This window comes from Canis aureus, chromosome 8 (assembly GCF_053574225.1).
Source record: "Canis aureus isolate CA01 chromosome 8, VMU_Caureus_v.1.0, whole genome shotgun sequence".
NCBI classification, from domain to species: domain Eukaryota; kingdom Metazoa; phylum Chordata; class Mammalia; order Carnivora; family Canidae; genus Canis; species Canis aureus.
Genome location: NC_135618.1, coordinates 39,654,323 through 39,680,763, shown reverse-complemented (window position 1 = coordinate 39,680,763; position 26,441 = coordinate 39,654,323). Strand labels below are relative to the sequence as shown.

Genomic DNA, 26,441 nt, shown 5'->3' with positions numbered 1-26,441 from the left:
CCTTTGGCCTGGGGTGTGATCCTGGAGACCTGGGATCAAGTCCCACGTTGGGCTCCCTGCATGGAGCCTGCTTCTCCCTCTGCCTGTGTCTCTGCCTCTCTCTCTCTGTGTTTGTGTCTCTCATGAATAAGTAAATAAAATGTTAATAAAAAACAACCAAAATTCAAGCAACAGGTATTTTCCATATTATTATGAAGATTTTTTGGATATAAAGACTAAAAATTGAAATGCTGCCATTTATTCCATTAGGCAAACATATCAATACATAAATATGATAAACATAAAATCTCACATTAAACTCAGAAACATACTCTGATTCTGAATTCTCTGTTTTGGTACAAGATGTCATTTTACCTATCTCCCTGAACTTAAGGGGCACTATCCTATTTTCTTCTTTGTTCCTCAAAATCCAGGGCATCCTGTTCATGTTTTAACCAGTTGTTTCATACATTGGTCAGATTTTTATGTTCTACAATCATTTTTGAAATTAATTTTCTCATACTTTTAAATATATTTCCCTTATGTTTTGTTTTAGTTTTTTAAAGATTTTATTTATTTGTCCATGAGAGACAGAGAGAGAGGCAGAGACATAGGCAGAGGGAGAAGCAGTCCCCTCGCAGGGAGCTCAATGTGGGACTCGATCCTAGAACTCCAGGATCACACCCTGAGTCAAAGGCACGCTCAACCACTGAGCCACCCAGGCAACCCCTTTATGTTTTAGTTTTATTTTAAGATTTTATTTATTTATTTATTTATTTATTTATTTATTTATTTGAGAGAGAGAGAGACAGGCAGAGACACAGGCAGAGGGAGAAGCAGGCTCCGTGCGGGGAGCCTGATGTGGGACTCCATCCCAGGTCTCCAGGATCATGCCCTGGGCTGAAGACGGCACTAAACCACCAGGGCTGCCCTATGTTTTATTTTACAAGCTGACTTACTAGTCAGCACATTTTCCTAGAACAACCTGTGGAAATATAGAAGTCCAGTAAAATAAAATTATGGAGATTACATAGCAATTTAGAAAAGCTTTATTATAAGAAATATTGTAGAAAACCAAGATATAAATTATGTAAAATATCTTAGTGTACTGACATAAATTGAAGGCAGGGTGGAAAAAAAGATGTTGATTGACATGATTGACATGGCTGAGATTCTGGAAGATATTTCTTGTTTAACTTACCCATATTCCTGTTTTAATGCTATGTGACACAGAAAGCTCAGGTAAGATAAAAAAATAATTAGCTTTAATGCATGGCAAAATTGAGGGTTCTTGGAGCCCTAAAAGAACACTTCTCTTTCCTGCCCCAACACTACTCTGGCCCTCCAGTAAGATGTGACCCTATCTCTATGTCTCTGTTGTGAGAAAGAGAAATCAGCCCTGACACCCAGGAGTTTCCTGGTATTCACAGCTAGGTGAATTCACAGCCCTAACCACAGCTAGGTTGGTGCTCTCCTGATGAACACGCAGAATATCAGTACCACACAAGGTACTCTGTGACTGTTAAGGACCAGGGCAAAAAGAGACTATAATTATGTCTGAACACAAAAATATGAACACTGTCCAAGCCACAGAGATGACCAAACTCCTTCCCCTATACTGGCTGATACGAGTCACTGGTACTTCTTCGCTAATCAAAGCTTTGGCCTTAATCTACTCTTCCCTCCTAGATAAAGTATTTTTAAAATTTTTTTGAGAGAGAGAGAGAGAGAGAGTGTGTGTGTGTGTGTAAGCAGCGCGGCAAGGTGAGGGGGAAGGTACAGAGGGAGAGAGAAATGAGAGTCTCAAGGAGACCCCCTATGGAGTGCAGAGCCCGACGCAGGGCTTGATCTCACCATCCTGAGATCAGGACCTGAGCAGAAATCAAGAATCAGATGCTTAACTGACAGAACCACCCAGCAGCCCCTCCTAGATAAAATATTTTCAGAATACTCAATCAGAATCGTCGCCACTATGTGATAGTATGTAATCCAGAGCACAGACTCAATTCCTTATATCCTCACTAAATTCACCTCACGCAAACTTAAGTCTTTTAGTAAGTCCTGTCTAGTCCCTTCCTACTAACATGCCTCACTACTGCCCATGGTATGTATTCTCCTTGGTGAGCCTAATAAACCAGAATTATTCAACAAGATGTATGTTCATTGTGGGTTTGGGCTGGAGGTCACTGACAATTGTAACAGTCAGGTTATTTGGTATAGGATCTCTCTTTCCATCTTTATCCCAAAGCAAATAGATCAAGTTTGACCTCCCAATTCCCATAATAATAATAATTCTCATAGTAGAATTATTCTCTTACCAATGACAATAGCTAAGTTTTGCACAATAGAAAAAAAATGCATGATCTAATTAGTTCCCTCCAAGATTTTCTTAGCCCATTTCATTACCAAGTAGAAAAAAATTCATAGCAAGCACTTTTCCAAGAGCCCCTTTTATGTCCTTGTTTCTCAGGCTGTAGATGAAGGGGTTCAGCATGGGAGTCACCACACTGAACATTACAGTGGCTGCTATATCTGTCTCAGCTAAGTAGGAGGATAAAGGATTGAAATACACAGCAATGATGGTGCCATAGAAGAGAGAAACCACAGCCAGGTGGGATTCACAGGTGGAGAAGGCTTTCCATCTTCCCTTTGTGAATGGGACTCTCAGGATAGCACAGGTATTGCGGATATATGAAGCCAGGATGCAAATAAAGGGAGTGATCATGATCAACCCTGCTTCAAAAAGAATCATCACCTCAGCAGGAGGTGTGTGTCAGCAGGAGAGTTTCAGGAGGGGCTTCGCATCACAGAAGAAGTGGGGGATGGCATTGTCTCTACAGAATGAGAGTTGAGCCATCAGCAGGGTATGCAGTAGGACATCCAGGTTGGCAATGACCCACGACCCAGCAACCAGCAGGGCACAGAGCTGGTGGGTCATCTTTGTTGAGTAGTGTAAGGGGTGGCATATGGCTACAAAGCAGTCATAGGCCATCACAGCCAGGAGGAAATTGTCCATGTCCACGAACATGAATACAAGTACATCTGTGTGAGGCAGCCAGAGAAGGAGATGGTCTGAGTGCCAAGTAAGTGGTTGGTCAGCATCTTGGGGACAGTGGTGGAGGAGAAGCAGATGTCCACAAAGGACAGGTTGCTGAGGAAGAAGTACATGGGGATGTGCAGGCAGGAGTCCACGCTGATGGCCAGGAGGATGAGCAGGTTTCCCAGGATGGTGGCCAGGTACATGCTCAGGAAGAGGACAAAGAGAAGCTGCTGCTGCTGGGGCTGCCTGGAGAGCCCGAGGAGGAGGAACTCGGAGACACTTGACTGGTTTGCCCCTCTCATGGGGCTGGAAGCCTGAGCCCAGAGGCAGACAAAGCAGGGACAATCCAAAAGCCTGGAAAACGATGGCTAAAGCGGAGCAACTAAGAAGACTGGAAGGAGATAGGCTGTGTGACATAGGTGAGGCACTAGAACCTTGCTTCCTGTGTGCTTTGGCCAGTGATGGCCTTTTCTGTGCCATCATTCATTCTTCTATCAGGAAAATGAAAGCCATGCCTCTGGAAGGACATTGAAAGATTGTGACAATGGTTTTATCCATAAATTCTTTGTATGTTTAAACTTTCTATCATGACCTTATATCTTTAAATAGTGTCATAAATTGGGGCACTTGGGTGGCTCAGTTGGTTAAGCATCTGCCTTTGCCTCAGTATAATCCTGGGGTCCTGGGATCAAGCCCTACATTGGGCTCCCTGATCCCAGGAAGCCTGCTTCTCCCTCTCCTCCCTACTTGTTCTCCCTCTCAAATAAATAAAATATTTTTTTAGAATAGTGTCATAAATCACAATAGACATAAGAATATTAATAGAGAGGTTAATATTTATAACGAGCACTGGAGAACACATGTAAGTGGTTACCAAAGAGACTGACATATAGTAAGCACACACCCTAATAAGGGATATTGATGTCATGGTTATCATTAGTGGTGTTGCCTTACAGGACATTTTTGATTTCCAGTGTTTCTAATCTGGACACGTTACACATTCCTAACATATTTGCTCTGAGGATGATATCAGTGATCAGTCAGTATGATAATGTGCACTTTACAGAGCTCTGAGCCAGCCCTTCTTGGTTGTGTCCACTGAGCTCCCTCAGTCTAACCTGTAAAATGGAAATGGAAATGACACAAAATTATGGGCATGAACTTGGTCAATTAGTTTTCCCCACAGCTCAGGTCTCATTCAGGTCTCATAAACATACAGGACATATATGGTCATGACTGGGTCATTGCAACGACGGTTGATGATCTCAGAACTGTTTCTTTGGTTCCATTTTAAAAAAAGATGTAGTGAGAAGTACCCTCCACAAAGGTTTATCTTAACAATTAGCTATTGAGGGGATCCCTGGGTGGTGCAGCAGTTTGGCGCCTGCCTTTGGCCCAGGGCGCGATCCTGGAGACCCGGGATCAAATCCCACGTCAGGCTCCCAGTGCATGGAGCCTGCTTCTCCCTCTGCCTATGTCTCTGCCTCTCTCTCTCCCTCTATATGACTATCATAAATAAATTTAAAAAAAAGAATTAAAAAAAAAAACAATTAGCTATTGATAGTCTCACTGATCTGACTCTTACCTGGAAAGAACGACATTCATTACAGTCACCAGAAATCCAAAGTTTGCTTCACTTTTCCAGACCTGGCCAGAGATTGTTGATTTGAGCAAAGGGGACTTGTCTTTCAGGTTTTCAGGATAAATCTGCTTGAACAAGGGCGGGAGTACACAGACTCAAGCCTTGGTACAGGAAGGAGGTTTGAGGGAATCAGAGGGCCAGCTCTTTACAAGAGTCTCCATGGCCACTAGGGCCATAGTCCCTAAGAGCCTCATTAGAGACAAACAGCAAGTAATTAATTGTCCCTTCTCCTTGGGCTCTTTTGGATCCAACACTGATGATAAAGACCTGTTATCTGAGTTACATTATTGCAGCTTTAGGGCTTGGCAATATTGCAAATGATGCAATCTTTTAGGGGAAATCATTAGCAACAATTTTTTCTACTAGAGAAAACTCACAATCCTATATTTTATCCCCACCCAAGCTGGAATGGTGTCCTTGTTAGGAAATATATATGATGCTCTATAGGAATTAAAAGAATAAACTTTGGATTCACACAGACGTACACTTAATTCTCAGATCCAATATTACCAGTTGTACAACCTCGAGAAATCTATCAACCCTCACAGAACCACAAAATAATATTCATTTTGTACAGTTGTTCAGATTAAGTTAGGTAATTTATATAAATTATCTCATTACCCCTACTCTCATCAATGCACTGGGCTTAGAGACCATGTCCACTACACGAAGGCTGAAGGGATTCACATCCTTCACTCTCTACTCAATTATCTATGTTCTAGATAAAAATCATTTGGAAATACTATCTTATGTTCATAGGGCAATAGTCATTTTCATTTTCATTTCATAAGTTGATAAGTTTTTTATTCTATATTTTAATTTGGGGGTAAATGAAGTAGAATAGGAACTATTGTTGAGTCCATTTATAAATTAGTATAACATGGATGCCAATGAGGAACATAGAATTTCTTTTTTTTTTTGAACATAGAATTTCTAAGTCCAATAGTTACCACTCCATAGTACTGAAGATAAGATCTGGCTTTAAGGTGCCCATGAATCTTTTGATCTTATGCACTGTAAAGTTTTATTTTCCTGAGTTGATAATATGAAAGGGTTACTCCTAAAAACCATACACCTGGGCCAGAAATGGCATCTGAATCACTAAAAAAAAAGTCTTCTGAGGGCGCCTGGGTGGTTGTCAGTTAAGCGTCTGTCTTCAGCTCAGGTCATGATTCTGGAGTTCCAGGATTGAGCCCTACATCAGGCATTGGACTTCCTGCTCAGCAGAGAATTTGCCTATCCCTTTCCCTCTGCTCCTCCCCCTGCTCATGTAATCTCTCTGTCTCTCTCTGTCTCTGTCTGTATCTCTCTCTCTCTCTCTAAGTAATTAAAATCTTTTTTTTTTAAATGTCTTCTGGGGATCGCTGGGTGGCTCAACGGTTGAGTGTCTGCCTTCTGCCCAGGGCATAATCCCGAGGTCCTGGGACCGGGTCCCTCATCCGGTTCCTCCATAGAGAGCCTGCTTCTCCTTCTGCCTTGTCTCTGCCTCTCTCTCTCTGTGTCTCTCATGAATAAATAAATAAAATCTTTAAAAAAAGAAAAAAAATTAAAAATGTCTTCTGGAGGGATCCCTGGGTGGCGCAGCGGTTTAGCGCCTGCCTTTGGCCCAGGGCGCGATCCTGGGGACCCGGGATCAAATCCCACGTCGGGCTCCCTGAATGGAGCCTGCTTCTCCCTCTGCCTGTGTCTCTGCCTCTCTCTCTCTCTCTCTGTGTGACTATCATAAATAAATAAAAATTTTTTAAAAATGTCTTCTGGAAACCAGAGTGTTACTCTAACTGATCTTTCACTTTGAGTTATTTATGAATAATGTATTTATTTAAAGATTTTATTCATCTATTCATGAGATACACAGAGAGGAGAGAGAGAGAGGCAGAGACACAGGCAGAGGGAGAAGCAGGCTCCATGCAGGGAGCCCGACGTGGGACTCAATCCCAGGTCTCCAGGAACAGGCCCTGGGATGAAGACGGCGCTAAACTGCTGAGCCACCCCGGCTGCCCTGAACAATGTATTCTGCATTCTGATTATGACATCTCAATAAATATTCATCTGCTCCTAGTAACTCAAGATAAGAACCTCAGGGCCATAATGAGTCCTCATACCTCCATCAGACTCATATCAGATATCAAGTTCTGTACATTCTATCCCCAAAACAGGCCAAGAACACTTCACAAAGTTCATTATCAAGGACCTGTGGATGAGGGGGAAAGTAGTTCCTGAATTACTAAAAAAAATGTTTGCAAGTGATGAAAAACCAACTCCTAACAGCTTAGGAGAAGTAGAATCTATTGCTGGATGTAATTGCAAAGTCCAAAGTTCTTGCAAGTTTCGGGCAGGGCTACATGCAGGGGCCCAAATAATGGTGTCAGGACCTGTATTTCTCATCTCTCTATTTTATTTGTTTCTGTTTGACTTCATTCTACAGACTATTTCTCTCCATGTGGCAGACAGGGTGGCCACCAGAACCTCCAAACTCACATCCTCCCGGACTAGCAATCCCTGGCCATGCTTTATCGCCTGAGCCAGCCAGGTGCCCCTAACAGTGTTTATTTATTAACTCCAGCCAAGGCTGTGCTCATTCCTTCTTGGATCCACACCCAAATCTGAACCAACCACTTTGTATGGGAGAGTGGGGTGTTCTGGTCATCCTAGATCATACACCCAATGCATTCCATGTGATAATCCAGTGATGTACATTATCATCAGGACTGAATGGAGGAGAGGAGGAGTTTCCCCAAACAGATCCAAAGAATGGAAATGGGAAGGAATGTCCTTGAACAAAAAAAATCTAGTTACTATGATCTACTAGTTGCTCCATCAGCTGAGTTGAACAAAGGATTGGAGAAGGAACACTTAAGAAAAAAGGATAAATTAGTAAGCTGTTTTTATTTTTTTTAAAGATTTTATTTATTTAATCATGAGAGACACAGAGAGAGAGAGAGGCAGACACACAGGCAGAGGGAGAAGCAGGCTCCGTGCAGGGAGCTTGATGTGGGACTCGATCCTGGACCCCAGGATCATGCCCTGGACCGAAGGCAGGCACTAAACCTCTGAGCAACCAACGGACCCCCAGTAAGCTGTTTTTAAAGTTAAGGTGAACTGGGGCACCTGGATGGCCTAGTTGGTTAAGTTTCAGACTCTTGATTTCAGTTCAATGATCTCGGTGTGGCAGGACCAAGCCCAACCTCAGGCCCTATGGTCAGCAAGTAGTCTGCTGAGATTCTCTCCCTGTCCCTTTGTCCATCCCCCTGATTACACTCTTTCTCTTTCTCTCTCTCTCTCTCTCCCCCTCTCTCTCCTTCTAATAAATAAAATCTTTTTAAAAAATAAAAGTTAAAGTGAACTAAACAAGAAACAAAATCTGCAATCAATGACAACCCAGTATCAGTGAACACCCCTAGTACTCAGATATTGGTTTCTAAACACCATTTTCTATTAAAAAGAAATAGGATTCCATAGAGACAGGGTTGATTCCAAGTCTGGGCAAGAATAAAGTAAGGTGAGTCTAGGACATTATATGTGTGCCAGTAAATAAGAAAATACTCAAAGTTCAACGAGGACATTTCTAACCTACAAATGACCTTCAAATGGATCACACCAATCCATACATGATAATTTAAAGGCTCTCCCACTGGCCAAATTTGAAACAATTTGAGTATCAATAGGATAATAACTATAAGTGATTATAAGACATCAAATATATTAAAATCTGTGAATCAGTAATAATAGTATAAAAATTAAGGTTATTTGCCATAACTAGAGGTGAATATAAATAAAGGGAAAGAATTTAGCATGTACCCTGTTTTTTAAAAACAGTCTGAAGGTCACCTTGGGGTCATTTTTGGGGAAAAACTTTTATTTTACAGAATAATGCCAGTTATGAAATACAGAAAAATTATAGAACTAGGAAACCTTCATTTTTAACTCCCAGTGAAATAAATTATTGAGACAATGATTATGAAACAATGTTAAAGCAGTATGTAGTAATTTGTTGGGGAACAGGACATTCATATAGTATCAAATTATTTCACTTTATAAGTTACTAATATCATTTTTTAAAGATTTTAATTATTTATTTGTCAAGTTGAGAGAGAGAGAGCACAAGCAGGGGGAGTGGCAGGCAGAGGGAGAAGCAGGCTCCCTGCTGAGCAAGGAACCCCATGCAAGACAGTCCCAGGACCCCAGGATCATGACCTGAGCCAAAGGCAGATGCTTAACTGTCTAAGGCACCTAGGTGTCCCATACTTCTAATTTCAAGGGTAAAATAAAACATTATAAGAATTGCTTTTATAGGGGCACCTGGGTGACTCAATTGGTTAAGCGTCTGCTTTCAGCTCAGGTCATGATCTAAGAGTCCTGAGTTCGAGCCCCGCATTCAGTTCCCTGCTCAGTGGGGAGCCTTCTCTGTCTCTCCCTCTGCTTGCAACTTTCCCTGCTTGTGTTCTCTCTCTCTTTCTGTCAAGTAAATAAATAAAATATTTTTAAAATTGCTTTTATAAAGTCACTACCATAAACCATCTTTCCCAGTGACACACCTTTACCAAGTTATCAAATACCATTACTAATACCCCCAATCCTATACAACACCATAGGACTTACTGAAGCTTTCCTTTTTTCCAGTTCCACCAGTGAGAAAACTGGTTCCCATTAGCCTCAATATATTAACTTATTTGTTCAGCCCTCTGTACATAGCCCATTTCCTGACAACACTAGGCTGCTTTCTAGGTTGGCCATGGCAGGCCACCCTGGACCTGTGCCAAGCTAGCTCTCCTGTCAGATCTCAAATGAGAACTATTTGCAACAATATTTATGGGCTTGATTCTCTGGACAAGTAGCTCACAACCATGAGACACTGGACATATGGAGACACTCTTAGTTGTCACAACTATGGAGAAACTGGCATCTAGAAGATAAAGCCCAAGGGTGCTGTTAAACATTCCGCTGTTTTCAGGATGGCCCCGTACAACAGGAAATGATCTGATTTATGATGTCAAAAGTGCCAAGATTGAGAATAGACTACATCTAATTAAAATGATACAGTCCTGGGCAGCCCTGGTGGCCTAGTGGTTTAGCATCGCCTTCAGCCCAGGGTGTGGTCCTGGAGACCCGGGATTGAGTCCCATGTCGGGCCCCCTGCATGGAGCCACCTCCTCCCTCTGCCTGTGTCTCTGCCTCTGTCTCTGTTGGTCATAAATAAATAAAAAATAAAATGATACAGTCCTATGCACATCATGTTTCTGAGTCTTGCTAACTTTTAAAAAATATTTTATTTATGTATGTATGTATGTATGAGAGACACACAGAGAAAGGCAGAGACACACAGGCAGAGGGAGAAGCTGGCTCCCTGTAGGGCCCCAGGATTGTGACCTGAGCCAAAGGCAGATGCTCAACCACTGAGCCACCCAGGTGCCCCTGAGTCTTGCTAACTTTTAAGAAGTTTCACCCAAGGACATCTACTGGGCATGTATTTAAGGAATGTCAGCTTTCTCATCCTTCTCTTCTGCCTAGTGCACAAGAAGAAAGGCAATCCTATGCCCACTCTGGGACTTGAACTCACAACGCTGGGATTAAGAGTCTCATGCTCTATTGTCTGAGCTAGGTGTCAGCACACAGCTGCCACTTCTAGTCAGAAAAGAGTGTAAACGCACCGTTGGCATGATCACCAGGATAGAGCTGGAGCACCGCTAACTGTTGGCTGAAGGAGAAACACACACACGGAGGATTTGATCCAGGTCTCCTGGTCAGCAAGTGGCTCAGGGACTCTGTGGTCAGGGTCCTGGAGCAGGGTCTCAATCACAGAACACACCCAACAGGAAAACGCCTCCCTAGCTGAGACCTTGTGTCTTCCCATAAGTTGTAGGTCCCAAAGGTGCCCCAGCATACCCCAAACCACTGGCCTATGAGTCATTCAGTCATTTAAATGTTTATTGAACACCTACTATAAGCACCTATTGCTATAAGCAATTAACAAAATGGATTGTTTAAGATAGAAGAAGAAAAGGAGTCAGATTCTGGATCAGGGGAAGTTGCTCCTTTTCATTTTTATTTTCTTCCTCACCAAGCTTGATGCCTGCAACTTAACAGGCCACACTGACATTTAACCCGAGCATGAAATGCATTATGCGTCTTATCAGGGGCGATTTGCCCTCTCTCCTCTGTTTTGATACCAGCGCTGCTCACTTTTGTTATTTTTTTATTTTATTTATTTAATCATGAAAGACACACACAGAGAGAGAGAGAGAGGCAGAGGCACGGCAGAGGGAGAAGCAGGCTCCATGCAGGGAGCCCAACATGGGACTCGATCCTGGGTCTCCAGGATCACGCCCTGGGCCGAAGACGACACTAAACCACTGAGCCACCGGGGCTGCCCCACTTTTGTTATTAAAAGGAAAAAAGGGGGCACCTGGATGGCTCAGTTGGTTAAGCGCCTGCCTTCTGCTCAGGTGATGATCTCAGGGTATGGGATGGAGCCTCATGTAGAGCTCTCTGCTCAGCGGGGAGTCTGCTTCTCCCTCTCCCTCTGTCCCTACCCCTGCTCATTCTCTCTCTCTCTCTCTCTCAAATAAATAAAATATTTTTTAACTAAAAAGAAAAAACAAAAAAGCACTGGAGGTGGCTGCTCTGAGATTTGATTCTGGACCCCATGCACCTGAGCAAGAACACAAGCCTCACATGGCATTTCTGAGGACACAGGACCTTTGGGTCACCCAGAGTGCCGAGTTACAAGCCTGTCAAAAACAGCATTTGCTGGACACCAAAATCCTGGACTGACACCAAGACTCGAATAAGGAGGCCCTGAGGGAATTTTAAAAAGTCCCAGAAGCAACTATGTTGAAACAACAGAACTCCAGGCAGAAAATCACCCACAATCTTTTTTTTTTTAATTCATGAAAGACACAAAGAGAGAGGCAGAGACACAGGAGGAGGGAGAAGCAGGCTCCATGTAGGAGCCCAATGTGGGACTCTATTCTGGGACCTCAGGATCATGCCCTGGGCGGAAGGCAGGCACTTAACCGCTGAGCCACCCAGGGATCTCACCACCCACGATCTTAACCCAGATCAAGTCAACGTTATCATTGGCCGGTGTCACCTTTGATTCTCTCCAAATGCCCATTCAGTTCTGACATTCATGTATCATAGGTGCAACGTCTGTTTTTCACATTTTCTGTTTACCTTTTGAACTTCATACTTCGCATTTTGCTGGTTTCTATTTTCTTCCCTTGCCTGCGTGGCCCTGAGTGTTCACAGCCTTTTAGACCCATTTCCTTTTTGGGCACTCCTTCTAAAACAACTGTGGCTTGAGAGTTACCATTTTTACAAAAATTGGAACACACACACCTGCACAGTGGAGCTTTACAGCAGAGACTCTTAGTACGTTCATTAGCCAGTTTTCCTTGTAGCCGTCAGTACTTCTAAGACAGATTTTTATCAAAGTGTGGATGTTAGAGCACATTCCTCTTTCCCTACTGATTGGGTAGAAGAGAAACTCCCAGCTGTTTCTTTACAGATCTTAGAAGAGCCTTTGAGTTCCACCTGGTTTATTTCCTTCCTTTCCGGTGGGTGGGTTTTTCCCACCCTGTAATCTAAAACTTCCTGACACACCTAAAGGGTATGTCCTTCCTATTACCCCAGGTGGGACTCGAACCCACAATCCCTGGCTTAGGAGGCCAGTGCCTTATCCATTAGGCCACTGGGGCAGCTGCCAAGCTGCTTGCTCAGTGGCTAGAAAGTGTTGCCAAGATTGGTTTGGGTACTTACTCAAAACCAGCCGGAGTCTCTGCAGCGCGCATTCAAGCTTTCAGAACAGTCGTGAACCAAACAGCAGCCCCTCCCCGCGCAGCTCCGCGCAGACCGCGCAGTCTCCCGCCTCCGCCTGCGCCCCTGCGGCTCCTCCCGTGCCGGCTCCGCGGAGTCTGGCTCTTTTGTTTCCTCCAGAAGGGATCCCCTGCTCGGAAACGGGCTCGCTTCTCCTTGGGATGGATGGATTCGGAGAGCAGTGAGGGACTCCGGCTGGATCAGTCGGTGGAGCATCCGGCCAGGCCCCCCAGCTGCGCCGCTGATAAGCGCCCGGGCCTCCCCGGACCCCGCTTGACCAAGGACCCCACGGAGCGCAGGGCTGGGGGTGGGGGGCGGTGCGGGGAGACCACCCCGGCAGGCCCCCGGACGCCCCCCCGCAGGCCAAAGTCGGAGCCCCTCGGCCCAGGCCGGAGCCGCGGGGGGCGGGAGGATCCTATCCTGGACCGTGCCTCTCGGGGCTCGAGTGCGAGGAGGCTGAGCTCCGGACCTCACCGCGCGCGGCGGGGCGGCCCGAAGCTGGAGCCTCGGGGGTCGGGGACACGCTCCCTGCAATTTCCTTCAAACACCTCCGCCTGTATTCACGGAGGTTTGTAATTTATCCAAGGGTTAAAAAAATCAATCAGCAGAATCCCAAGCCTCCTAAGATTCTCTCCCCATCCCCATAAGAACTCCCGGGACCTCAGAGCCTGCCTCCAAATTTATCCTTTGTCATTCGTGCCACACGATTATCGAACGTACGGTCCATATTCGAATTTCCTCCCAAACCGCGCTTTATGGCTTAAAAAAAAAAAAAAAAATCCAAAGCCGAATCAGAGAGCACACTTTGCATTAGTTGCCGCGTCTTCTTGTGTCCTTCGCGCCGCCTGTCCTGGCGATCGGCCCACAGGCCCACAGGGGGAAGCGGCAGGCAGGGAGGGCCGGCCTGGGAGGGAGGGGACACGCGTCTCCGGCACCGAGACAAGCTAGGACGCTGTAGACGTGGGGTCCTTGGGGGGGGGGGGGGCTGGACTGCTCGGAGTCTCCGCCTCTTTTTAAAAATTATTTGCATTTTAGCAGAAGGCGTGAGAGCAGGAGGCCCGAGGCAACACGCCTTCCAGAAGCAGCTGGGGGCCCGTGGGGGTAGGACGGGTGTATTTCTGTGCACGCTCGCCTTTCGGGGACACAGATTCAAGGGGAACCCAGGAGCGGATCCCGAGCTTTGCCTTCGTCTCGCACGTTTCGGAGATGGGCAAATGCCCCCGATGCGACCGTGGCTTGGGGATCCACGCGCCCCTCTGCTTTTCCGCCTCCCTTTAAATGTAGCCAGGATTTTTTTTTTTCCCTCTCCCGAAAGCTCTTCGCCGCTTTTAAGTGTGCTTGTTTGTTTTGAATATCCAACATTTTCCGTTTTTTTTAGCTAAACGGTTGGTTCCCCCAAATCCCGCCCATTTGTGTTACTGGAAACCACGAGTCCTCCAGGAATGTTTTCTTTTTTTTCTTTCTTTGTAGTAATTTCCTTAAAGCTGTTACCAATTTTTTTCAAAACAAAACAAAACAAAAAGGCTTACGGGGGGGGGGGGGGGGGTAAGCCTTTAGAGCAGAGAGGGTTGCCCCCAGGAAATCTAACTCTACAGGCAGCCTCGCGGCCCGCGTGGGTTCTGGAAGAAAGGACTTCGGCCCGAGCTACGGCCCGGGCCCGGGTGCCTGGAGAGCCGGGACACTGCACCCTTTGCGGAAAGCAGCTCTCAAGGATAGAAACTCTTTAGGGGTCAAAGTCAAGCCCTACCTGGACCTCCCATCTCCTGGACCTCACAGTCTGACGTTCGGACAGGGGCACAGGACCCTAGTCCTGAGCGCACTCGGACCCCAGGCCTGGAGCGCCCAGGTCAGGGGGACGGGAATAAGGAAAGAGGAGGTGGGGGGAGAAGGGAGGAGGGCCAGGCGCTCCGTCCAAGTACAGTCACCGCCAGCACTTCCGTGTGTAAATTCCTGGGTGCTTAGCAGGGGGCCTTTGAGCGCCTCTGGGGAATGGCTGGCCTTGAACCCACAAAGGGGTGACTGCGGGGGAGCGCTGCTTCTCTGGGACTCCCCTTCCCCAACCTCCAGCCCTGCACTGCCCCGGGGAACGCCCTGCCCCGGAATGCCTGCACCGCGGTAGCCCTGGGCCTCCAGCTTTAAATTTCTACTTTTATTACTTTTTTTAACTTTTTTTTTTTTTCCTGCTTAAAGTTTTTAAAGCAGCCGGAACCAGCTGGACGCTTTTAAAGTTTCTCTTCTCATCCTCTCGTGCCTTGTCCTGTCTGGTCGCGCAAAGGCTGAGGTCCGCGGGCGGTTTCAATTTCTAACATGAAGTCTACGTACAAAAGGAGGGCTCGTCCGGGATTTGAACCCGGGACCTCTCGCACCCTAAGCGAGAATCATACCCCTAGACCAACGAGCCACAAGGCTAGCTGCCTTCAGCTCTCCTATGACTTCGTGGCGCCCCGGGGACTGGGATGAATGGGATCAAAGAAGTGACGCGGGAAGGGGGATTGGGACTTTAGACCCGCAGGGGAAGGCAGAGCTCAGGCGCCGGCGGGCGCGGAAGGAGCCCACAGGGTGGGGAGCAGCCCCTGACGCCCCCTATTCTGGAGGCCCCAGCGCTCACTCAACAACCAGCCCCCAGCCCCAGCCCGGCAGACTGTCGGTGCGTCCCCGCGGCAACGCGGGGTCACTTCGCAGACGCTCTTCGCAGCAGCAAGCCCGCTGGTGACCCTCGGGCAAAAGCCAGCGAGGGCCGCCCGGTCGCGTGTCCCCACCCCCGGCAGCGTCGCCTTTCAATTCTAGGTCACCGGGAAGCCTTGCGTGGAAGGCTGCCCCCCTGTGGTGCATCCACACTGCCCCCTAATTGCCTCCTGCCGAGTTAAGCGCTGCAAAGCAAGAAAATAAGCCGCCCAACGTGGGGCTCGAACCCACGACCCTGAGATTAAGAGTCTCATGCTCTACCGACTGAGCTAGCCGGGCGCCCTTGGGTAGTGGGTGTAGATGATGTACTGATCTGAAAGTGACGGGAACTAGGCTAAGTGATGGATTGGACCTGAAGTACCGGGGGCGGCTCAGTAGGGTCCCACCGGAGTCCCCCGCTGCAGCAAGGGGACTGCCCTCACCTCCCCACGGCCTCTAGCTGGGGAACCGGCCTGGGCCCGGTGGCCCCGCACCAAACCTAGTGTCAGGTGCAGTGAGGAGCACCCAGGACAGCTAGGTGCAGGGGGGACAGAGCCAGCCGTGCAGGGGAGAAGGCTAGGGCAAGGTGCACCAGTTACTTTACCTCTTGACCCTGTGAGGGACATCCAGATTATTTCCAGTTTTGGGCTGTTACAAGTATGTAACAGCTGTAAACATCAGAGTATAGGTTTTTTTCTGGGAAAGATACCCGAAGGTGCAACCCAAAGATTACCCAAAGGGTCACATGGTAGTTACGTGTTCAGTTTTTAAAGAAACCATCATAGTGTTTTCCAGAGTGGTTGGACGGTCTTAAGCACCCACCAACAATGCATGAGTAACCTCGTTTGTCTGATAAAACGTTCCATAGGAGAGAGCATCAGCATCCTTGTTGCATCTCCAACCTCAAAGAAAATGTCAAGGTTTCACAATCAAGGATGAAGTTTGCTGTAGGAATTTGTAGATAATTTTGGCAAGTTATGGGTATTATCTCCTTTGGCTAGTTTATTAAGCATTTTAAAAATCATGAATCGCCCCTTCCGTCCCTGCCCCCCATCTCTGCAGATGCTCTCAAGAGCATTAACAAAGCTGAAAAGAGAGCCAAACGCCCCTTTCATGGTTCTTATTAGGCCATGCTCCAAAGTCATCAGCCGATTTCTCACTGTGATGATGAAGCATGGTTACATTGGTGAATTTGAAATCATTGATGATCACAGAGCTGGGAAAATTGTTGTGAACCTCACAAGCAGGTTAAACAAGTGTGGAATGATCAGCCCCAGATTTGATGCACAACTGAAAGATCCAGAAAAATGGCAGAATAACCTGCTCCCATCCCGCCAGTTTGGTTTCATTATACTGACAACCTCAGCTGGCATCACGGACCATGAAGAAGCAAGACGAAAACACAGGGAAAATCCTGGGATTTTTTTTCTAGGGATGTAATTCATATGTGTAAATAAAATGCCTCAATGGACAAAAAAAAAAAAATCACGAATGGAAGTGGGGTTATATTGAATACATTTCCTTGGATTTGCTGCAGACATTAATAGATTTTCTAATGTCAGATCAACTTTGCACTCGCTAGGATAAACTCAACTGGGCCGCGGTACATTATCCTTCCTGTATGTCCTAAGATTTGGTTTGCTAATATTTTAAGATTTTACATCTATTTTCATGAGTGAGATTATAGATTATGTGGTTTTTAAATTATTTTTCATTTTGTCCTTGTTTTTTTTTTTCTCTTTTTTAAGAGATTTTACTTATTTACTTATGAGAGACTCAGAGAGACAGGTAGAGACACAGGCAGAGGGAGAAGCAGGCTCCATGTAGGGAGCCTGATGCACAACTTGAACCCGGGACTCCAGGATCACACCTTGGGCAGGTGCTAAACCGCTGAGCCACCCAGGGATCCCCTGGTTTTTTATCTCCTAAAGTAGGCTCCATGCCCAGCAGGGTGCTCGAACTCACAACCCTGAGATCAAGTGTCAGATGCTCAACCTACTGAGCTACCCAGGGGTCTGCTGGCCTCCTAAAATGTGTTGTGGGGTGCCCTGTTCTTCTGTGAAAGATTTTATGTAAAATACAAATAAAAATTTTGTTTCTTGAATGCTTGGTAGCATGCTCCACTGCAGCCATAGAAGTCAAGAATCTTCCTTGGAGGGTAGTTTTTGATTAGTGATTCATTTTCTTTATTAGTTTTAAGATCATTTACATTTTTACTCCATTTTGATATCATTAAGGCATTTTTTAATTTTAAAAATTACATATATTTCTCTAAATTTTCAGTTATTTAGCATATGTTTCTATCATGTAAGTTATGCAGTGACTGTGAAGTCATTCTTATCCCTAATATGTGTTGTGTATTTCTTCCTTTCTTTATCAGTTTTTGCAGAGTTTTATCAATAACCCTAGCTTTTTTCAAGATCTGCCTTCATGATATCATGAATCTCTATAGTATGCTTGTTTTCTACTTTATTAATTTCATGTCTTATTATTTTTTCCTTGTTCTAACTTCTTTGAGTTTATTTTTGCTGTTATTTTCCTAACTACTTGACATTACTTTTCAAACTTTTTTTTCTTTTCAAACTTTTTATTATATGCATCTAAGGCTATCAGTTTCCCTCTAACTACAGCTTTAGCTATACCTTGGTATACAGTATTTTCATCATCATTTAAAAATATTTCGCTGAGTGAAGTAAGTCAGTTGGAGAAGGACAAACATTATATGTTCTCATTCATTTGGGGAATATAAATAATAGTGAAGGGAATATAAGGGAAGGGAGAAGAAATGTGTGGGAAATATCAGAAAGGGAGACAGAACGTAAAGACTGCTAACTCTGGGAAACGAACTAGGGGTGGTAGAAGGGGAGGAGGGTGGGGGTGGGAGTGAATGGGTGACGGGCACTGGGGGTTATTCTGTATGTTGGTAAATTGAACACCAATAAAAAATAAATTAAAAAAATAAAAATAAAAAAATAAAAATATTTCTAAATCCCTTTGTAATTTCTTTCTTAACTCCCAGAATTTTTACAAGTGTGTTGTTTAATTTACAATCATATTGGGATGTTTTAGGGTTTTGTTTGGTTTTGTATTATTTATTTTGACCTCTTTTTAGTTTACTTTCTTTCCATCTTTTTTAACTGTTACATACATCTATTGAATTTTGTTTCAATTTTTTGTCTTTTTATTTTTAGAAGAATTTAGATATTTTGCATTTTTAGAGCATTTTCCATAGCTTCTGTTCTCAAAGATGTTTTAATTAGTCTTCATTTATTTATGCATAGTAAGGCCTGTTATAGTCTGCGTCTAATAATCTTAGCATCTGAAATCTTAGCAATCTTATTTCCATTGCTTTTTGTTCTTTGATTATTGCTCATGGTGCCTTATTTCCTTGTTGTTTTTGTTTGTTATGCGAGTTGCCCATTTTCCTTGTAAATTTCTTTGTGTAGGGAATTCTGTGACCTAGAATAAAAGTATATTTTTCCACAGACAATTGTTTCCTTCTGCCAGGGGCTCAAGGACTTACTATACCATTCATTTAATTTACCATTTAAATTAAATCTGCTACTTGAGGGGTTTTTCCCAAAAAATGGTCCTCAACTACACAGGATTGGGTTATTCATGATCCTCAGTTCATGGCACACTTTCAATCTCACCATCCTAAACAAAAAGGAAGACCAGGCCACTAACAGTTGTGCAATACCATGGTCCTCTCCACCACCACATTCTTTTGATTCCTTCTCTCCTGTATAACCATCCTTCAGATCCTGTAGGAGGCAGATGCTTTTGGCACACCTTGGCACTCTTCTTTCCACACATGCTGAAGACATCTGCTGGCAAGTACTGGCGACTCCACAGGGGACTTTCCCTGGGCCCAGGTGCCTGACAAGGGCGGAAAGGCTGGAGGAGTTAGTGCTTCTCACCTGAGTCCCACTTTCCGCTCAGCCCCAGGTACTGAGGGAGTATTGCGGTTTTTTTGTTTTGTTTTAAGATTTATTTATTTATTCAGTCAGAGAGAGCGAGAGAGGCAGAGACACAGGCAGAGGGAGAAGCAGGCTCCATGCAGGGAGCTGGACATGGGACTCAATCCTGGGTCTCCAGGATCACACCCCGGGCTGCAGGCGGCGTGTTTTATAGGAATTCGGTGCCTGGAGGCATCGCAGCCTCAAGGTTCTGCAGAACAGACGTCCACCCTTGTAGAGCTCCCAAAGCTTAGTCCCATGTATGAGATATTCTCTAACACAGTTTTAAAGCGTTAACATCTGTTTGACATTTGGGCTGATGGGACAAGGAGTGGGGATAGAACTACATGAGATCATAACCTCAGGCCAGCATGTCCACTATTCTTCATGATGCTTAGATTTTCAAATTTCCCGGTGTTGGCGGGACCCGGTCCGCTTCTCGCGCGGTGAAGGTGACCCCAGTCCAACACAGCCGGAGCCGCAGGAAAGGGCAGAAGGACCCCCCCCCAGGGGGTAGGCGCTGGGGGTCTGGGCCCCGGCAGGGCTGGGGGAGCCCCAGAATGCCACGCCCAGGTGAGGAGTGCCGGGCTTCGTATCCGCCCCACACCCACCCCTCGCCAGGCTGCAAACGCCCAAAGTCTCTGGCCTCTCCTCGAGCTCCCAGACTCCTGAGCCGGGACCCGGCTGGCGGCCCAGACTTGCCGCCCCAAAGGCGTCAGCCTGGGGAAGAATGCGCTCCTAGAATGCACAGAAGGAAAGCCTCTTCCTCCCACCTCCGTGCCTCGAACTCCGACTGACAGAGTATCCGGAGACAGGGCTCTGGCGCCTGGGCCCCAGTTAGAGTTTAAACGCAGTGGTGGGCGGCCCTCAGCCAGCATGAGGCCTTTTCGGAGTTACCTTCCGCCGGGTCGAGCTTCGCTGTCTGGCGCAGAGGTCTCAGGCCAAATCTCTGAACCATCCGCATCCGGGAGACAAAAAGGAGGGCTCGTCCGGGATTTGAACCCGGGACCTCTCGCACCCTAAGCGAGAATCATACCCCTAGACCAACGAGCCCTGCTGGACATGGGCTCCAGGCTCCTCTTTGTGACCGTGGTGGCATCCGGGGTGGGCCCCGCAGAGCTGCGCGGGGAGGGGACTCGGGTTTCAGGCTAGTGGAGAACCCGCGGGCGTGGAGGGAGGCGGTACCCAGGCCTCGGCGCTGCCGCTGCGCGCTGGCCCCGGGCCGCGAAGGGCGGCCAGCCCGGGAGGCGGTCCGTGCGCACTGCAGGCGCTGCTCCCGGCCGCGGCGGGGATCTCCGGGTCGGGGCGCAGGTGGACGGCTCCGAGAGGGGCGGTGCCCGGAGGGCGCTTGAGCCGAGGTCGCTGGGAAGCCGCTGTGGAAAACGCTGCAACCCCACGGTGGGCACCCAGTGGGTGCTGCCTGAACGCGTGCGGAATGCAGGGAAGAAGCAGCTCCATCCGCCTCTGCCCCCCGCCCCGCCGCGCCCCGCCCCTCCCGGCTGCGCTCCCCTTTCCCGTGCCCGTGCTCTCCCCTCCCCTCCCCTCCCCTCCCCTCCCCTCCCCTCCCCTCTCCTCCCCTCCCCTCCCCTCCCCTCCCCTCCCCTCTCCCCCCCTCCCCTCCCCTCCCCTCCCCTCCCCTCCCCTCCCCTCCCCTCCCCTCCCCTCTCCCGCCGCCGGCAAGATCAAACCAAGAAACCCAGTTTCCGACGTGGGCCTACAGCCCAGGAGGCTGCCGCTGAGTCGCTTCGTTATGCTAAGCCAGCGGTCCCGCGCCAGGTGCCTCGGACGGGAGGGGCTGGCCTCCGGAGGGAGGTGGATCAGGCCACCAGGACCCCGCACCCGGACGGCTCAGGGATGCACCCCTCTGCTCAGCAGGGGCAGGAAGCGGGTCTTCGGTCGTCGGGTCGTGGAGAGGACAGGACTGCGCCCTCGGGGCAGAGGGACTGCGTCCAGGGCTCGGGGGTCGGGTTCTGGGCACTGTGCTGTCTCTGTATCCTTCCCCGTGTCCAGGCGTGTCCCAACCCGCGGGGATCCCGCAGATCTGGGCAAGCGGGTTCGCTTTGTGCTGCCTGACCACCATCCCTTCGGATCCAGGGCGCGAATTTCCTTGCGCTCGTCTGGGAAGGCGCCGGGGAACTGGAGGTCTGCCCGCAGAATCCCGGGTCTCTCCTCCCTCCCCCGTCCCCTCCTCCTCCCTCCTCCTCCCCCTCCCCACACGCAAAAAAGGCAACTTAAGTAATAACTGTAGGGCTAACCCAGGACTTACTTTACTCGGGGATACCCTCAAGCTAAGAGGACCTGTACCCCTAGGGCAACCAACGACGCACGAGCCCTTGAGCACTCTCCTCCTACTTCCCGGAATGGTCTCGTACCCAGGACCCCAGGCTCAGGCGATACATACTGTGTGCGCCTCCGGGCGCCCTATGTCCCCCCCACCCCGGGAAGAGCCATCTGGAGCCTGAGTCTGGAAGGGAAAAGATGGGGAGGGCTCGTCCGGGATTTGAACCCGGGACCTCTCGCACCCAAAGCGAGAATCATACCCCTAGACCAACGAGCCGCCACGCCTCCTGCAGCTGATGCAAGCGGAAATGCCGCGATAGCCTCGATAGTTCAGTTGTTAATGTGCGCACCTGGGAAGCCGGGTCGCGGGGTCGCGGGGTCGCAGCTGCTGCTAGCTCAGCCACCGGCCTCCGCGGGCTCCGCGTGGGCCCCGAGCCGGCCCTGGAGACAGCGCCCCGCAGCTCTCCAAACCGCTTCCCGATCGCGCGTCCCGATCGCAGCAGCGCGCAGGGGGTGCTGGTCTCCCGCCCTCGCTGGGTCCAGGGAAGCAAAGGGAACCGCCGCAGCGGCCAGGGCGAACTGCGGGGACCCGGCCCGGTCACCTACGGGGAGCGATGCTCTGCCCCGCCCCCCCCCTCCCCCCTCCATGCCATTCCTCCTGGGCTGAAGCCCTTTACATTGGCCCGGGGCGGGCAGACAGGACAAAGACGAAATTCCCCCAAGTACTGAACGTTGGGAATTGGGATCCTCTACTTGAGTGATACCGGAGTCAAACTCTCTCCCATGCGACCCCTGAGGACTGGAGCGTGGACAGCGTCGCTGAGCGAGGAGAGGTTGGGAGCCGAAGGAGTTTCCAGGGGATACTCCTCCCTTAGAACGCCAGCGGATCAAATCCCCAGGAGCCTAGGTTTTCAGACTTCCTGGTGTTTAAATTAGGGACAGCCTGCTATGTTCCCTCCCAGAGGAGGGATTCTTCTCAGGGACTTTGCAAACAAGGAGCGTAGAAGCCCATGCGTCGTCGCCCTTAAAGAGCACTGGTCCTTGCTGTCGCTACCTGTCCTGGGTATGGGTGCTTGAACCGCTACTCTCCATGCTCTCCGCATCGGGAGTCCAAAGTACCCATGGGAGGCCAATCCTGGTACAAGGGGCAGATGCTCTGAGGGCAGGACCCAAGCATGGCTTCCTGGGTGAGCATGAATCTGCTTTTATTACCTGTCACACTGTGCCCCCAGCAGGGCACTCTTTAGGCAGGAGTGTATGGCTGGGAGCAGAAAAACAACCCATGGGGGCGGGAATCCTCAATGCTTTCATGGACCACAACTGGCATAAAAAGATCTAATGAATGTGAGGCTCAAGGCCATGAGGCTGAGAATAAGAGTATGGTACCACCTGAGCCAACCTGGTACCATATGGGTGTTTTCACTGAATCTCTGCATTAAAGCTGAGAATCAAATGTGGCCAATGCCAGGATCTGGATCAGACTGTGGACATTTCCAGCCTCATTCATCACCCTCGACCCTGACCCCAAAGGTCAGCTGCAGGCTGAGACCTCTGACGGTTTGAGGTGCCAGGTTGGTGTCCAGTCCTTCTCTGTGCCTTGATGAAACCCAAGGCTCACCTGTTGATGCCCACAAGTCCCAGCACCGCCCTGAGGCTGCAGAAGGAGGGTGTGTCAGTCAGTTTGAGGTCACTCCAGGAGTATGGAAAGCTGAGCCCCTTTCTGGAGGAGGGGGGTGTGCGCAAAACAGGCCTGACCCCTTGATTACACCCCTCAAATTCCCTCAAAATAATTTGTTGAACTCCAACAAATTAATAATAATTTTGATTATTCCCTCAAAATAATTTGTTGAACTCCAACACTGAGCTCCAACACTGAGCCCTTGGGATTCAGCTCCTTCCCAGGAGTGGTGCAAAGCCAGGGTCTGCCAACTTGGGACAAGAGACTGTTCAGGTTCCTGCCAGAGGGGTCAGGAGGAGTGTGAAGTGGGGAGGCAGGAGAGACAGGGGAGGAGAGAATTGAGAGGGGGCCCCTGAACACGTGGGCTTCCACCAGCCCAGAGCTGCCTGGTTCAGGAAGGTGGGCTGGGGAGGCCAAGCAAGCTGGAAGCTCGACAGGACTGAATGCTTCAGTCTCAAGGTTCTGTTCTAAATGCTTTACAAAAAATATAAGTAATTTAATAACCCAAACAAACTTTTGAGTCATGAGCTGCGATTATCCCCACTTTACAGAGGGATAAACTGATGTCCTTGAGAGGCTGGGTCTTGTGGGTCCAGATCTGTGGAGTCCAGCTGGAAAATAGTGAAGCCTAGTCCTGTAACCCTGGGTTCCCAGGTGCAAGTTCTGATGCTTCCCCCTCCAACAGCCCTATCTGGGCCTACCCTGTGGCACGACAACCTTATCACCTACTCATAGATGGGTGAGATGTCCATCTCATTTAGTGTGACAGTTGGAGGCCCCACGGACTGTCCTGACTGACCCAAAGGAGACTCATGCCTATGAGTGAGTCAGGGAGGCACACTCTGTAGGAGAAAAACCTAGACCTATATGGGCCTGCTGCTCTAGGCTTGGCTCTACCTTCCTATGCTTAAGCTGCCACCATCCCTAAAATATAGAACTCCCAAGAAGTGCCTCAGAATGTCTCCCTTGAAGGTAGGAGCTACACCCAAGAGCCGTGTTTTCTTCTCCTTACAGAGTGAGCAACCAGGACGTTTGTTTTCTCTGAAGCTCAAAATATCAGCCTCGCCCAACGTGGGGCTCGAACCCACGACCCTGAGATTAAGAGTCTCATGCTCTACCGACTGAGCTAGCCGGGCGCTAGGGGAGCAACCTGGGAGCTCCGGCTTTGTCGTGAGGCCTCAGGCGGCCTGGCTGCAGAGGCTCTGGGGTGTGACCCGAGGACAGGCCTGGGGCTGGGTTCTAATTCTCCCACTGTAGACGCCGCGCCCGGGGCCTCCGCAGCGGAGGAACCGAGCCGCCCCCTCCGACCTCGGGCCTGGCGTGCTGGCGGCGGCGGCCGCGGTCTGGGCTCGCCGAGTCCACACGTGGCGGTGGGACGAGGGGCCGCGCCGTCCGCGGGCGAGGCGGAGGTTCCCACTTCTGCCCCCACCTGGTCCTGTCCGCAGGTCCTGGGGTCCTTCCCACCAGGGTCCCTCTGCCCCCTCCGCGCGACGCGCAGTGAGGGGCACTTCTCCGGCAGCGACCCCCTCTCCTGTGGGCGCTATAAAGGGGAGACCCTTCCCGGCTTGTCCCCAGCTGGACCCGACAGAATCGGGACACTTGGGGACGCCCACAAGCACCGCACCTTAAACCAAAGAGCCGGATGCTCGCCCTCCTCGCCGCAGAGGGGGGGCCCGGGGGGAAGCCCCCCACCCATACCACGAAGGGGAGGCGAGATTGCTCGTTGCTCAGGGTCCGCGGGCCAGTCCCGGAGATGCACACGCACGGAGGCTTCCGTGGGGGCGCGGCGGGGACCGGGCGGGGCGGCGGGGGGCGCGGGGGCGGAGCCACGACTCTGCACCTGCTCCCGGCCCTCAATCAAGCAGCCGCACCCCAACGGCCGGAGCACCCACCCCGCTGAAGCGCGGCCCCTCGCAGCCGGGGCGCGCGGGGCCCGTGGCGCTGCCCACCCGCTCCAGGCTAGTGCGAGGGGGCGGTCCTGACCGCGAAGCCTGCGCCCCAGGGGCGCGCCCCGGTGGCCTAATGGAGAAGGCACTGGCCTCCTAAGCCAGGGATTGTGGGTTCGAGTCCCACCCGGGGTACGGTGGTTCTGTTTTGGCACCCTGGTGCCAGGTGGCTTCTCTTGTCGGACTGTTGTCAGCCACCCCTGAGAGCTGCACCTCCTAAGGTCCCCGAGGTTGGGGCGTGGGTGTTTCTTTATGCCAGTGAAGGTGAGAAAAGAAGGGCCTGGGTGGGCGTTGGGGAGGGAGCCCACCAGAGCGAGCTGGGGGTGAGGGGCGTCTCACAGAGCAGAAAGCACGCCCTGCCCTCAGCAGGTCTGGGTGCTGATGGGTGGAGTTGAGGGCAGAACTTTTTCTAGGCCACCACCCATTAGCCCTTTGGTTTAATTCTTGTGGCTTCCCGGTAAAGGGATGTGGGGTGGTCCTAATCCCTGGAATTTGTGTGGGAGGGGTGGCTTTTGTAGCACTTTGGAGATTTGGTTGGGGGCCAGGAACAGAGTTAACGGATATGGGAGAAAGGCCCATGGACCATACCCGGCAGATCTTCCTCCCAATCTATGTCCAAATGCAAGAAAAACAGAAACATCTAGAAGAGGATGGCTACACATACCTTCAAATTCTGAGCCCTCTGGGGTCTCAATAAAAATCCCAAGAGCAGAATCCTAGACTCCCTTCCCTAAAACCCCACAACTCCTTAGAGGAGGGAGATCCACCACTGGTGACTCTCTTCATTGAGAAACATGACAACCGGACCCCGGGGGAAATTCTTCCACCAACAGCCTTGCCTTTTGAACCAGGACCAGGCTCTAGTGTCCCCTAGCAGAGCTGTGTCCCTAAGCCTCACTGATGGGGTGGCTTGGGGCATCGAGCATGCAGAAGTCCCACAGATGCAGGTGCCCACTGCAGGGCTGGACCTTGGTGGCCGCAAAAAGCAAGTGGAAACATGATTTGATCTTTGATATTTCACTTTTTAAAAAAGATCTTATTTATTTACTCATGATAGACATGGGGGGGGGGGGGCAGAGACACAGGCAGAGGGAGAAGCAGGCTCCATGTGGGGAGCCCCGACGCGGGACTCAATCCCGGGTCTCCAGGATCACACTCTGGGCAGAAGGCAGACGCTAAACCGCTGAGCCACCCGGGCTGCCCTGATCTCTGGTATTTCAGAAGAAGCATGGAGTGCATCATCCTGACAGAAATCAGAACGCTGGAACTCACAATTATTGTCCAATTAATGACTTAATTTTTTTGGGGGGAGGGCGCTTTGTATTTCCCTCCCTCAGGCCTGGGGATCACTTTGGTCACAAACCAGCCATGGAGCCCATCCATGGAGTGGACTGGGTCCACCGCCCAAAAGATGCAAGGCACAATCCTTTTTGGTGCC

General features: G+C 49.3%; 1 protein-coding gene, 7 non-coding genes and 1 pseudogene across 8 annotated transcripts; 2 read left to right on the top strand and 7 right to left on the bottom strand.

Moving 5' to 3' along the window:
* Nucleotides 1-2,368: 2,368 nt before the first annotated feature.
* On the bottom strand, nt 2,369-3,472 carry OR1F1 (olfactory receptor family 1 subfamily F member 1). Its single transcript, XM_077907045.1, is given in 2 exon segments — nt 2,369-3,009; nt 3,012-3,472. Coding segments are annotated over 2 exon segments (951 nt in total). The 5' UTR covers nt 3,322-3,472.
* Nucleotides 3,473-12,285: 8,813 nt separating this feature from the next.
* On the bottom strand, nt 12,286-12,358 carry TRNAR-CCU (transfer RNA arginine (anticodon CCU)). Its single transcript has one exon. It is a non-coding gene; the product is annotated as a tRNA-Arg (tRNA).
* A 283-nt stretch (nt 12,359-12,641) lies between these two features.
* LOC144319205 (small ribosomal subunit protein uS8 pseudogene) lies at nt 12,642-16,572 on the top strand (annotated as a pseudogene).
* Nucleotides 14,806-14,877, bottom strand: TRNAP-AGG (transfer RNA proline (anticodon AGG)). The gene has a single exon. It is a non-coding gene; the product is annotated as a tRNA-Pro (tRNA).
* TRNAK-CUU (transfer RNA lysine (anticodon CUU)) lies at nt 15,368-15,440 on the bottom strand. The gene has a single exon. It is a non-coding gene; the product is annotated as a tRNA-Lys (tRNA).
* A 3,508-nt stretch (nt 16,573-20,080) lies between the features above and the next one.
* Nucleotides 20,081-20,152, bottom strand: TRNAP-AGG (transfer RNA proline (anticodon AGG)). Its single transcript has one exon. It is a non-coding gene; the product is annotated as a tRNA-Pro (tRNA).
* Nucleotides 20,153-21,584: 1,432 nt separating this feature from the next.
* TRNAP-UGG (transfer RNA proline (anticodon UGG)) lies at nt 21,585-21,656 on the bottom strand. Its single transcript has one exon. It is a non-coding gene; the product is annotated as a tRNA-Pro (tRNA).
* Nucleotides 21,657-24,120: 2,464 nt separating this feature from the next.
* Nucleotides 24,121-24,193, bottom strand: TRNAK-CUU (transfer RNA lysine (anticodon CUU)). Its single transcript has one exon. It is a non-coding gene; the product is annotated as a tRNA-Lys (tRNA).
* Nucleotides 24,194-25,065: 872 nt separating this feature from the next.
* Nucleotides 25,066-25,138, top strand: TRNAR-CCU (transfer RNA arginine (anticodon CCU)). The gene has a single exon. It is a non-coding gene; the product is annotated as a tRNA-Arg (tRNA).
* Nucleotides 25,139-26,441: the final 1,303 nt, after the last annotated feature.